The sequence below is a fragment of the Balaenoptera musculus genome, chromosome 5 (genome assembly GCF_009873245.2).
Source record: "Balaenoptera musculus isolate JJ_BM4_2016_0621 chromosome 5, mBalMus1.pri.v3, whole genome shotgun sequence".
Classification (NCBI taxonomy): domain Eukaryota; kingdom Metazoa; phylum Chordata; class Mammalia; order Artiodactyla; family Balaenopteridae; genus Balaenoptera; species Balaenoptera musculus.
The window spans coordinates 40,595,068-40,609,542 of NC_045789.1; the positions used below are offsets into that span (position 1 = coordinate 40,595,068).

The following is a 14,475-nucleotide window of genomic DNA, read 5'->3' on the forward strand; positions in this document are numbered from 1 at the left end:
AATACAAAAGAATACTTTCTAATTAAGTAAAAATAAATATTGTTGACTGATCAAGCTACTTCTCTATGTTCTATGTTCCCTGTTTTACATACTCCAAAACTTTGTCTAATTAAGATTTTATAAACCCTACTCATTATTACTTATCCCATTAGCCACATTGAGTTGATTATAATCCTGAATGAGTATTGCCATCTTCAGGGGTGTTTAAATCCTCCTGTGACTGGAGAGCCTTACTCCTTAGTAAATTTTGATCACTCATGCTGTTTGAAAATGGTCTCTGATCTGATTGCAGGGTAGTCCTCATAGACCTATCAATCTGTCACTTATCACTTGAAGGTTCTCGCTTTCCCTTCCGTTAACAGGGGTGGAGTCTTGATGTACTGTCAGCATGAGGAATAGGCAGGCCTTGGCCCCAGCTCTTCTGCTGACCATTGTATTAGTCTGTTCATCTACACAGGAAAATGTATTAAGATTATAAACAGGGACTTCCCTGGTGGTGCAGTCATTAAGAATCCGTCTGCCAATCCAGGGGACACGGGTTCGAGCCCTGGTCCGGGAAGATTCCACATGCCGCGGAGCAACTAAGCCCGTGCGCCACAACTACTGAGCCTGCTCTCTAGAGCTTGCGAGCCACAACTACTGAGCCTGCCCTCTAGGGCCCACGAGCCACAACTACTGAGCCTGTGTGCCGCAACTACTGAGCCTGCGCTCTAGAGCCCACAAGCCACAACTACTGAGCCTGTGTGCCACAACTGCTGAAGCGTGCGCGCCTAGAGCCCGTGCTCCACAACAAGAGAAGCCACTGCAGTTAGAAGCCCGCACACTATAACTAGAGAAAGCCCGCACGCAGCAGTGAAGACCCAATGCAGCCAAAAATAAATCAATAAATAAATTTTCTAAAAAAAAGATTATAAACAACATGTCATGACCTTCACTTTTTCCCAAATTATTCTAATGCCAAACCAAACTCCTAAGAACTAATATTCTTTTAACTGTTACTAGGCCCATGTTTTGTCATTTTAAAACAAAATAAATATGTTTTATCAGAAAAACAGAGAAACGTTCATTACAACTTTGGTTGGTTTTTGAATCCTTAGAATAATATCTTTGATCTGAATATAGGATTCCAATTTTAACTGCTTTTTTAAAATCTTCATCAGCACCACTTTGAAAATCAGAATAGAAAGAAGTGGGTTTTTCCCCAGGGGAACAGATTTTAACTTTAAATGCATAAAGCAGAACAGTGTTCTGTAGCCCACTTCTGCGGCACGGTCATAAACATAGTCCTGGACCTGTCTGTGCGAGAAGGAATAGATTCTTTAACTTCACTTGCAAAGCATCAGTACGCTGCTTGTAGCTACAACATCCAGATCTCTTTTTAAGAAACAACTTTATGTCAGTTTATTGAATCGTTCAATATCCAGCTCCTATCCAAAGCCAGCTAACACGACTGGCGTTTGAGAAGAATGACAAAAGGATCTTTCCTACCTTTCATCCCTGAGTTCCCTGTGCTTTGCCACCTCTCAGGCTAGAGACTTGGAAGTTATGCACCTGGATCATACCACCCTAATTACCAAAAGAAATGCCATCAGAGAACTATAGTTTTAACTTTGTGCCCTAAGCTTTTATTCAAGATAATTTTAAAAATCATCCTTGTACCGTGTAAAACCATTATCAAGGGTACAACCTATAGGGCTGTTCATTGTCCTCTTTATAAAAGCCCACAGGGAACATTCTTCTCAGAACAATCTTAGGAAAACATCCTTGCTGACATATAGTATGCTTCCTTTTTTATAGATAATTAAAGGCTTTGTAAATCATATTATTTTTTTCTCCTTCTTGACCCTAGGAAGCTCAAAGCAAAATTGTGTGCTTAATTGATTTTTTTGATATAAATACTCGCCTCCCCATTGACTTTACCTTCTTGGTTACTAGACTCCTGAGCTTTTGTGTTTGTTTAAATGGCTTTATGATTTATTTTATCTGTATCTCATTAGAAACTGCCAGATCTCTTTTGGAAGTGAGGTAGATAGATAATAGATATCAAATATTTATTAAATACTTAAAATGTTTAGAATACTGCTTTTGGAGGAATGGATTCAAAAGAAGGTATTGTTTCACCTTTGCTTCAATTTGTTTTTTAATCTATGGTCAGAAAAATAAGAGAGTATAAGCATACATACCATCTCTCGTGACATATTCTACTACTTACCAGTAGTTTTTTTTAATGTAACTATGGTTGAGCCTTACCTTTGTTTACTGGGTTCTGTTTCTAATTCTAAATTTTATTGATTAGGCTTCCCCTGAAAGATCGACAAGAACTCAGCAAAAAGAATTTCAGACTTATATTTTGGATAGTGTGATGGACCATTTGCTTGCAGCTGATGTTTTATTGGGTAATATCATGTTTTCTTTTCAGTCTGTTAAAAGTACCTATAATCACTTCCCTTCTCTATCTAAACCCCAAGTATACCACTTTTTTAACGTCATCTTTTTCCTTCTTTTCTGTGCATTTTCCCCTCTTATTGGTATTTTCCTATAATGAGGAAAAGGCCCATCCAGCTCCTTCCTTTGAACCTGGGATAAAGGATCAACAACAGGGAGTACGAAGTTGCTTGTCCACGTTCATATGCTCAGAGGTGGCAGGAAGAGGACAAGGAAAGAGAAAAAATGTTTTTAAAACCATATTATGTGAACAGTATATTTTTATGAATTATCTAATACTTTTAAAAATTACCGTAATATACTTACAAATAAATTACAAATGTAGCACTCTGTGAATTACCACCCAGGCAACATGCCTGTATAAGAGCACTCAGATAGAAATGCATTACCAGCACCCTCAGAAACTCTACCTATCAGTGGAATTATTCAGTTATAGGTATCTATGTTATTCTTTAGAATGGCTTTCAGGATGTAAATTCAAAGCACATTAAAATGTTTTTCCTGTATGTCTCTAGTTACAATAAAACTACAAAACTTGATACATTTACAGTGGAGATAACATTTATATGTAAAACAATGACAATTTAAAGGAGAAGGAAAAGTAATGATTTAGCATATTTGCTACTTGAATTTCTGGTAATTATATAAATCATAGAACCTCCATGCTATTACATTATCATTTTTTTTTAACAAAGTAAGTTTGCCAAGAAAATCTTTAGTGTTGTCATAACATGCAACTCTCAAAGCGTGGTGTCAAGTCAGACTTTTGTATTTGTTCTTATCACTTGAGAATCTTAAGTAATATCAGTCTTACTACATAAAGACACAAAACGAAGAGTTTTGCATTGTGTAGTGATTTAGAGTTAGGTGGGAATAATAATTACAGTCAGTTAAGGCTCCTAATTTCTAGAAAGGAGTGAGGGGCTTAAAGGGGGCATTCTGTTGGAGGAGGAGCCAGGAGGATTAGTGCTGAGGCAGTGTGTACACAGCGAACACACTGAAGCCACCGGGGCAGCTTGTAGAAGAGAAACAGTGCTGATGGGAATCATGGAAGGGGCGAGAGGTACCCCATGGCACCACCACCACTGATGGTACTCTGTGTTTTACAGTTCTTCTGGACCTCTCTTCTGCCTCCATTACTTCGTTGTGCTTAAAGTTTTGTTTGATGATTTGTTTTGCCCTTTATTAGTTAGACAGAATCAATTTACAACTAATAAACTGACTTAATTTTTCTCTCAAAGGGAGGCTATGTGTCACTGACAGTTGAAGAACTGTTTGCTTATCACAGACTGTCTTAAGGCAGTAAGAAACTTCCCAGTCTCCATCTGTAACACTTTTATCCTGCAGAAATTATTTCTTCCAACATTTATCATGACTTCTGGCCATGAACATCATTTTGCTTAAAGTAGTACATAAGAGCTAATGGTCCTATTTCTAACGGTAGTAGATGTACTCATCTTGCCTTAGCCTGATTTGTTGGAGGGTCTGGTCTTAGGCTGGTGGACATCAATTTTCTTAGACATTTTTTCCTGCTGGAATTTAGGGGAAGATGCATCTCTGCCTATTACCAGTGGAGGGAGCTACCAAGTATTGGTGAACAATGTGTTTTATTTCACGCAACGTGTGGTGGACAAGCTTTGGCAAGGCATGTTCAACAAAGAATCTAAACTTCTTATAGATTTTATAATTCAACTAATTGCACAGGTAATCCATTGTCACATTAGTTGTAGAGTACATGTTTTCCTATTGAAAAACTTTGCCTCGGGTGTCAAAATTGTTGGAAATAAGTGTAACTAATAAGATAATGAATGTTGACATTTTAATGTAAAGCTCAGCTTATTAAAAGTGAATAAAACGTAGATCTGTAACCATTCCCCCCCTTACCCATGGCCTGGTGCCAGTGTGTCCAGTATGTAAAGCTTCCTCATTCTCTCAAGCTGTGGGCTCCCACTGCCTTCCCCACTGGCATTGCTCTTTGCTAACCACATAGCTGGATAGCTTCCTGTTGGTTTAAAGACCTTAAGTTAATACAATTTGATAGATTTCCATAGTATGATGCATCACTGTGTCAAGATTTACAGAGCATGAAGAGTTGATATTAGAGGAGTATTCTCTTCTTGTAATTGAATCTTTACAAAGTTCACTGTAGTCCTTGTTCCTTTGAAGATGTCATATTAGTGTGTGTTTGTGGTACCTTTTCCGGTTTGGCACAAGTGATAAATCTTATTCAACACACGATGTAGAAAGTAGGAAATACTGTTGTCATGTTATTAGACACACACATGTCACCCAAGAATTTTTTAAGAATAAATTTGTATTTAAGCCAAAGAGAAAAGGTCTCATGTGAGATGAAACAAGAATGTCAGAAGTTCTTTACTAACATTTTAGGTAATTTTTTTTTTTTTTTTTTAGTAATTTTGAGTAGCGATTGATCACCCTTACAAAACTTGTGGGGTAGGAGTCTCTACCCAGATGGCACTTCCCCGTGTTCTCAGGGAAACTGCTCTGCACACAGATGTGTATACACACAGCACTCAACTCATTACATTTATGTGTCTCTTGGGTTCTGAACCTCATAATAGCAAGAGCTTTGTATTTTTTATCTTAGCACCCCAGTACTTAGCATGGTGTCTGATACATAATAAACCTAATAAATGTTCATGTGTGAATGATAAGCAGACTTTTTTTGTCCATTTTACTAAAGTATCTCTCATATCTTTAGTCAAAAAGAAGATCCCAGGGATTGTCACTGGATGCGGTTTATCACTGCCTCAATAGGACCATATTGTACCAGTTCTCCCGGGCGCACAAAACTGTCCCGCAGCAAGTAGCTCTCCTTGATTCACTCAGGGTCCTGACTGTAAACAGGAACTTGATCCTGGGCCCTGGGAACCATGACCAAGAATTCATTAGCTGTCTGGCTCACTGCCTCATTAACCTGCATGTTGGAAGGTAACTCTTTCAGGTTCAGTTTGAATTTGTCTTTGATAGTTTTCTACCAGAGCTCTTTGTTCTACTTTTTTGATTATAACATTTTTTTCTTTAATCTCGGTTTTACTTAAAACTTCATGAGAAGGGAAAAGACAAGGGTTGAATTTCTGCAGTGAAATAATGAGTATATTTTTGCTTTAATTTTCTGTATCTTTAAATTTTTTGTTAATCACATGTCACATATATAATTTTTAAAAAAGAGTTTGCTTTTCAAGTAAAGTAGATACACACTGTTGGAGGTTAAGAGGGGTAAAAAGATAAGAATGCAATAAATAAATGCAATATATGTTAAATGGGTAAAATTAGTATTTTGCCACTGATTGCTTTGCAAGATATTTCTTTGGTGTCTGCTGGGGGCCAGGCATTGAATTAGGGACTGGGATGAAATGTGAATGAGACTTGAGGTCTTGGAGCATGCAACCTAGGAGGGAGGACCCACAGCTAAGCAATGTGCTCTGCTAGAAGCACGGTGCTTTGGGAGCACATAACAGGTGCCCCTAGCCTGGGAGAGACACCTGCTGAGTTACAGGTTGAACCTGGTTGAGGAGGAAGTTAATCCTCCAAAGAGAATGGGGAAGAGTGATGTGGGAAGAAAGAGTCATCTACGCGATCGCCCAGAGGGCAAAAAGAATATGGCACATGTAGGAAACTGCAGGTATTTCCCTGCTGCTGGAGCAAAGAGTGGTGAGATAAGATATGGGAGAGGGGGCATATCTTAGGATATAGGAGGAGAACATGTTCTTATGTTTAAGAACATAGGAGGAGGACGTTCTTAAATGAACTTTTCGTAATTTTTAGGTAAAAATGTTAATAGTGATCAAAAAGCGTCTTAAATAGTAAGATGCTCCTCTTAATGCTGTCATTTAGTTTAATTACATCTCGTCGAGTGGATTTGTGACGTCATCGCTTGAAAATGGCATTTTCATGATAAACTCTAAGTTCTGTTCTGTGCATCTGCCAAATGTCTGTCTGCCACTTACGGAGCTCTGTGACAGAGCCAGCGTTTCCTTGTGTCTGCAGAGTAGTACTTAGTCATCACAGTTTCCAGCTGCAGTAACTTCCTTCATGTAGTTTAAACTGACTGGAATTTTTCAGCAGTGTGGATGGGTTTGGACTGGAAGCAGAAGCCCGCATGACGACGTGGCACATCATGATCCCCTCGGACATTGAACCAGATGGTGGTTACAGCCAAGATATTAGTGAAGGTAGCTATCTCAATTTTTTCCCCCCTTTTCTCTCCACTCATTTCTGATTTTTAAGATATAACCAAAAACACCGACTTGAGAAACTGCCAGCATTGACAGCCGACCTCTCCATAGGGCGTACCTGAACATACACTGGTATGCCCGCCAGCATGTACCAGCGTGCTAGCTGTACGTCTCCTTGTGCCAGGATGAGCAAACCCCTGAAATTGCTCGCCCTCCACATTTCATCGTAACACCAGGAAACTTGGTGATACTTACATTTGCACAAGCAGTAGTGCAAGTATGATACTGACTTGGCGCTTACTATTAAGAGAGCTGGCTATTGGTAGTATTAGGCCAATCACAGTAGAGGCAAATATTGCTTGAGACAGATTGTCAGTACTACCATTTTTATTCTTTCTCCCTTTTTTAAATCTAGTTTTCCCACTGATTTTGTAAGTATCGTGCATATGAGAGGCTTTGGGTGGATTGATTTCTAATTTCCAACGTTGTTCAGTTGAAAAGATTAGATAATTACAGAAGTGCTTGTCTCTCCAGCAATATTTAGTGTGGTAGTTTTGCATATGACTTTATCTTTTGTAGGTCCAGCACTCATTCCTTCATTCATTTAAGCATTAATTTGTTCTGTGTTCTTTCACTAAAATTTCTTGAACCCCAGACACTAAGGACACAGTGATTGTTTTCACCCCCCAAGGAACTAACAGTCTAGAACACTGGTTCTCAAAGTGAGGTGCTCAGACTAGTAACATTGGCATCGTTTGGGAACTAGTTAGAAAAGCAGATTCTCTGGCCCCATTCAGGTCTACTGAGTACTCAGTACTCAGATACTCTGGGGGGTGAAGACCAGCAGTCTGTTTGAACAACCTCCCAGGTGATTCTGATGCTTGCTGAAGATTGACTGGCCTAGAGCGGGAGTCGGACAAATTAGCAGGGAGTCCAAAGCAAGATGGAATTTAATAGTAAAAACTCTAAAAATATTTGTTTACTATTTCTTTCCTTTTGCAAAATCGTCAAGAACAATTAACTTATTTGTGAATATACCTTAAATATTTAGATCTAAAATTTACTTTTAAGTGGAGAATAAGTTCTTTTCTTTTATAGAAGAAGCTAGACAATGAAATATATATGTAATTTCCAGTTTTATAAATAAAAATGTAGTCTTTTTGCTTGATATAAAGTTTGTTATTTTTTTTTTAAGTTTTCCAAGTAGCCAACCGCATTTTTGGTTATCTGAATAATCTTTTTTTACTGAGCTGGCTATGATGTGAAGCATTTTTTGGGCAGTTAAGTACTATACATCTAAGTTGAAATTCTTAGATATAAAAGAAGAAAAAAATACTAACTACCTTTATATTCTTTTTGATCAGTTGCTGTTTTTCATTTCCTAGGGCGTCAGCTTCTCATAAAAGCTGTCAACAGAGTTTGGACTGAATTGATTCATAGTAAGAAACAAACCTTGGAGGAGCTTTTCAAAGTCACTCTACCTGTGAATGAAAGAGGCCATGTGGACATAGCTATAGCAAAGCCGCTCATTGAAGAAGCTGGTTTGAAATGTTGGCAGAATCATCTGGGTAAGAAAGTTTACAGATATCATGTGACCAAGGGACTTACATACAACTGTCATATTTGGGTGCACTTTAGATATGAAATTAAAACTTTCCCCCAAAGATATTATGATGACAGTAGAAATGAAAATCAATACAGTATAGCCCATTCTAGAATGATTATGCTGAGATTAGGCTTTTCTTCTTAGATTTAAAAAAAATTTTTTTTTTAAATGTGTTATACATCAGGCATCTATGAGCTTGGTAAATAATACATTGCTCGCAACTTTAGTATGGTCACCATCTTGGTTATGAGTCTACACCCCTTATCTATAATTCTGAAATTCAAAAAGCCCTGAAAACCCAAGGTGTTATTATTAATTTGATGCCAAAACTCACTTGGTAGCAAAACCTAACCTATCTTTGTTTATCCTACTAGGCATTAATATTCATACATTTTGCTGCAGAAATATTAATTATTATATTATTAATTATGATTTATTACCCTAGACCTTCTGGTGGTCTAGGGTGATACAGTACATATAATATACAGTATATGTACTGTGTCACCTTCTTAAAATTCTAAATTCCAAAGTATACACGACACCAAAGATTTTAGGTAGGGGACTGTGAATTGTTATTAACATAGAAACTGATTACAGTTAAAATAAATTTGCATATTATTGCAGAGCTATGAGGTTTCACCCAAATGTGAGTTCAACTAGTACAATAATTGTCAAGCAGCTATCCTTATACAAGATAAGTAAATATAATACCTAAGAGAGTGTCTGCATCTGTAACATAAGCTGCTTTTGATAACTACAGAATTGTGGTTTGTAACCATTATGCAAAAGTATTAAAAGTAAGGCTAATAAGTACATGGAGAAACTGTAAAATACTCTAATTTTAATTTTGTAGCCCATGAAAAGAAATGCATAAGTCGAGGAGAAGCTTTAGTGCCCACCACACAATCCAAATTGTCCCGTGTCAGCAGTGGCTTTGGTCTTTCCAAGTTAACGGGATCGAGAAGGAATCGAAAGGAAAGTGGGCTTCATAAACACAGTCTTTCCACCCAGGTACATTGTTTAGTTTTATTAATGATATGATTAGAAATTTGTAATTCAAGGTTTAGTTGTAGTGTTTTATATAATACACTTAATACATGCAAGCATATGATTTGAAATGGAAATTTTCTGCATTTTTGCTTTAGACGAGAGAGAGAAATAACTCAGGTTGTGGAGCCTTCTCCCATTTTATTATGATAAAATTGCACTATGAGTGTTGTGTATTTACATCCATTTCATAACTGGACATAAGATGAGATTCAGATATTGATATACGATAGACTGGATAATTTTTTCTCAGCTTTTCCAAACCCTCAATAATTTTATTAATAGTTATATAAATTTTAAAGCAACAGCAGACAAAATAGCTTTTTATTTTTTATAATTTTGTTGTACATGCCTGAGATTGATTTTTTTTTTTTTTTTAACTCCTCTACCTCCAGCATTAATTTCTTCCTCATCATACTGTCTTTGCCATCCCAGAATCTTAGTGGCAGCTGTGAAAAGGGCCTGGGAGAAACCATGTGTATGAGTCATTCCATGTGTCAGGTTGGGTTCCCCAGGAAGCACACTCTGAGACGGGGTTTAGTGTGCAGGGTGTTTATTAGGGGTGCCCTTGATATTTGTGGATGGGAGAAGAAGGAAGCAGGATTGGTCACAGGGAAATGTCAGGCTACAGTGCAGGTCTGGCGACAGACCCAGCTGTGACCCAGGTGGAGCTTTGGTACCAAAATGACCTGTCAGAGTTGACCTTTACTGAGCTGAAATGGCTGAGCCTGCTTGCCTCCAAATCAGCCAGTGATTGTGGGGTGCCCACAGCTCTCTGCAGCTGAGGTGATCCCTGAAGTACTGACAACACTCCCAGAAGTTGTGGCCGTGAGCCCTTCCTTGAAAGGTGCGCTGGGGGATGGGGGGGTGTATGGATCTGTGTCCGTCACGTAAGCCTCCATCAGATTCATTATATAATTAATCTTTCAGAGTTTTCTGTGGGGTTTTTTGGGTGTTGTTGTGATGCCTTTAATAGAATTTTAACTAACATGGGGGCATTATTTCAAGGCTAGTTAACATTTTTTTCCAGGAAATCCATGAAATATTAAGACTCTTTTTCCACTCATCGTTAGGAGATTTCTCAGTGGATGTTTACGCACATCGCCGTTGTTCGTGACTTAGTAGATACACAATATAAGGAATATCAGGAGGTAAGAATCGTAACCATAATAATGGTTTGTTTTGCATTCCTTGAGTGAGAAAAGACTGCTTCCCTTGATATCTTCCTCCTGCTTTTAAGAATAAGTTGCTGAACTGAATTTATCATCAGATAATGTTTTTGATTATCCCTGCCAGCAGCTACTTTGGCCATTGGTTTTAACATAGAAAGACTGGAACTTCCTATAGGCAAACTGCATTAAAAAGTGACAGACTGGAGATCAGCACAGCTGAATCCTAATGACATTCACTACCAACATATTGCATGTGTTTGTTCTTAATAAAAATTAAAATATTGGAAAGATCCCTTTCTTTCATACTTAACAAGGAGACCATGAAAATGTACATCAAAATCTCTGAGAAGTCTCTTAAAATTCTAAAAAATTAAAAGATAAAGTTATTTTTTATTACAAGTGCTTGGTGATTTTGTCAATAAGAAATATCTTCAGTGAAATCCGCTTGATGAATTCATAATTACTCAACAACTTATTCGAAATATTTTATTTCCATGGCAGCTGAGTTATATCTATTAAAGATTTCTGAATGATAAGCTGCTAATATTTTATGGGCATGATACTAGATACTTAGTTGTTACAGGGGATTTCCTCCTGCCAGGAACACATAAGTACTATGATGGTATCAGTATAATATCAAGATTACTCCTTCAATAATCATTAGTGTTAGTTGTACAGTATAAAGGGATCTTTACTCTTAAATTGTATACTTTTATTCCATGAATTATTAGATAAGCATCTAATGATTAGATGCTTAGTTTTAAGCATCTACTGTTGAAATGTTACACATTTTGACATTTGACAAATAGAAGTTATTCCAAGTCATAAATTTCCATTTAAGTAAGGTGGTTTGGATCTATCCCAGGGACAAGTAAAAATGGTTTTCCTTTAATTTTTATATGAATGTTAAGTTCCCTATCAGGGATGCATGTGTATATTCTTTACCTAAAATTATTGGAAATGTTACGGTGATTACCAGGAATCTAGTGTGTTGGCAATATTTCTTGATGTGGCTTTCTAGATTTTCTTTTATTCATGTTCTAGTAACTGTTTTACAATTGGGGGTGGGGAAGGGGATTCATCCTTAAATTACTGTCTTTATTAACTCACACTGGACAAACCATTTCCATGTATTTTCATAAGTAATATTACCATCTTCCCTGTGCCCGAGCTACAAGTTCCTTCAACACTCTGGTCAGGTGTACTGCACACGCTACCCTGTAGGGATCTTCCATGTATTGTATACTTGGTGCTAAAATAATCACCTTGGGCCATCACTAAAACCCCACCTTCTCACAAGATCGGCAGCTTACTTTAACCATAAATAAATGTAACTTTACTTTTATAATATTGCCTGAAATGACCTGGATTGGTTTTTGTTTCCAAAGAATAACTCGGTTTTAAGGTACTTGTAGACTGTTCATTGTTGCTCGTGCTTTTGCTTGAAAACCAACCTGGACTCTCTCTTGCTAGCGTCAGCAAAATGCCCTGAAGTACGTGACGGAGGAGTGGTGCCAAATCGAGTACGAGCTGCTGCGGGAGCGGGGGCTCTGGGGCCCCCCCATCGGTTCCCATCTCGACAAATGGATGTTGGAGATGACGGAAGGGCCCTGCAGAATGAGGAAAAAAATGGTGCGGAATGATATGTTTTACACCCATTACCCTTACGTGCCAGAAACGGAACAAGAGACAAACGTGGCGGTGAGTGCGCAGAATTCAGCGTTTGTAGTGACGCTTCCAAGTCTTCCTTCTTTTTTGTAAGCGTTTTCCCTTATTAGGTCAATTACGAAAAACACCTAATTTAGGAGATTCGATGAACTATAGTAAGTTGATAATGCCAGGGTGCCGGCAGTGGAATGAAAAGGTACAGCAGGGAGCCTTCACAGTGAAGTGGTTTGGATCTTAGACCCTGGAGCCAGCTGCCGGGTTTGAAACCTGCCTCTGCCCCTTCACTAGCTGGTGACCTCGTACCGGCCACGTTAACCTCTTCAGCTTCTGCTTTCTTTATGCCTAAAATGGAGAAAATAACAGTTCCATCTTAGAAGCTATTGGGAGGATTAAATTAATTAAAATTAGTGAAGTACTTAGAATAGTGTCTGGCACAGAATAAGCACTATCTAAGTGAGTGTTAATAAAATAAACATTGCCACTAAGCAGTATTCTTTGAAGAAATACAGAGCACAGTTAAGGAATAATAATAGCCTGAGTGTATAGATCTTCCCATTTATATTGAGAAGCTTCATCACTGGCTCCACGGGTATAAAATGAACAACATTTGCCCCTCAAGTTCCTTTTTATTCAGACAGGTTACCCTTCCTAAAGCCTTCATTCAGATTTTTGCACTGACCATAAAAATTTTGTCTAAAACGATCATGATCCAGGAATCATGTTTTAGTGTTCGGGAAAATACAGTCTTCCCCAATAAAGTCACTGCAAATTTGGAAGAGAAACCCTTCATGGTTTAAGTACTTTCACATACTTGACTTTAATATGATTCTCTCAACAGTTGAAGAAACTAAGATTTATAAAGAAGACTTGTCACATGTGTCTTCTAGTAAGTAGTTCAGATCATATAACATGAGACAACTTGCATTGTTCCAGTGTCTCTTTTTTTCCCAGCCAAAACCCTGGCTCCATTTATCTTGTGCTAATTGACTACACATTTGTCCTGATGCTACTTAGAATATAGGCCTTAGATCTGCTAATATATAGTTATTTAAGTTTTTTTTTTTAAGATAGCTTCCTAAAGTTTACTTTTCTCAAAGCTGTTCCGTTCTGTCAAGAATGCCGTACTTGGGGGACTTCCCTGGTTAAGACTTCACTTTCCAATGCAGGGGGTGTGGGTTGGCTCCCTGGTCAGAGAGCTAAGATCCCACATGCCTTGTAGCCAAAAAACCAAAAGATACCGAGACTTCCCTGATGGCACAGTGGTTAAGAATCTGCCTGCCAATGCAGGGAACATGCATTCGATCCCTGGACCAGGAAGATCCCACATGCCGCAGAGCAGCTAAGCCCGTGTGCCACAACTACTGAGCCTGGGCCCTAGAGCTCGCGAGCCACAACTACTGAAGCCCGCATGCCTAGAGCCCGTGCTCCTCAACAAGAGAAGCCACCGCAATGAGAAGCCCACGCACCGCAACGAAGAGTAGCCCCCGCTCGCCACAACTAGAGAAAGCCCGTGCGCAGCAACAAAGACCCAATGCAACCAAAAATAAATAAATAAAAAATAAAGTAAATTTTTTAAAGAACATAAAACAGAAGAACAAATTCAATAAAGACTTTTAAAAAATAATAAAAATAAAATAAAAAAAGAATGCCATACTTGGTAAATTTTAATTTAAAGCACTGTAATTTCTAATACTAGCACACTATGTAGAAAAAAAAATCCACCCGTATTTTTTTTTTTTTTTTAACTTTGGGTTTATTTATTTATTTATTTGTTTATTTATTTATTTATTTGCGGCTGTGTTGGGTCTTTGTTTCTGTGCGAGGGCTTTCTCTAGTTGCGGCAAGTGGGGGCCACTCTTCATCACGGTGCACGGGTCTCTCATTATCGCGGCCTCTCTTGTTGCGGAGCACAGGCTCCAGACGCGCAGGCTCAGTAATTGTGGCTCACGGGCCTAGTTGCTCCGCGGCATGTGGGATCCTCCCAGACCAGGGCTCGAACCCGTGTCCCCTGCATTGGCAGGCAGATTCTCAACCACTGTGCCACCAGGGAAGCCCCACCCGTATTTTTACAGAGTCCACACTTACAACCTTAATATCATTAGCATTTTACCTAAGCAAAGGAGTTCACCACTCTGTGAAATCTAAACAGACAGTCTCAGAAATAAGTATGAACCATACGGAACTTTTTTTTTTTTTTTTTTTTAACCAGATGGGTTACATATTGGGAAATACAAGGCAGCCAAGAAATGTTAGAGATACGTTTACAAAAAAGGAAAAAGCAGGTGGGAAGGGGAGATGATTACAGATTGTGGAATTCATGCTGCTGCTTAAGTTCATG

At 38.3% G+C, this 14,475-nt stretch overlaps 1 protein-coding gene across 1 annotated transcript in view; it reads left to right on the forward strand.

Moving 5' to 3' along the window:
- The window catches only part of WDFY3 (WD repeat and FYVE domain containing 3), a 267,612-nt gene that overhangs the window by 198,415 nt on the left and 54,722 nt on the right, over positions 1-14,475 (forward strand). Inside the window, 8 exon segments of the mRNA XM_036852038.1 lie at positions 2,297-2,396; positions 3,989-4,149; positions 5,168-5,397; positions 6,532-6,641; positions 8,030-8,212; positions 9,104-9,261; positions 10,371-10,448; positions 11,943-12,170. Of these exon segments, the coding sequence (XP_036707933.1) occupies positions 2,297-2,396; positions 3,989-4,149; positions 5,168-5,397; positions 6,532-6,641; positions 8,030-8,212; positions 9,104-9,261; positions 10,371-10,448; positions 11,943-12,170 (1,248 nt within the window).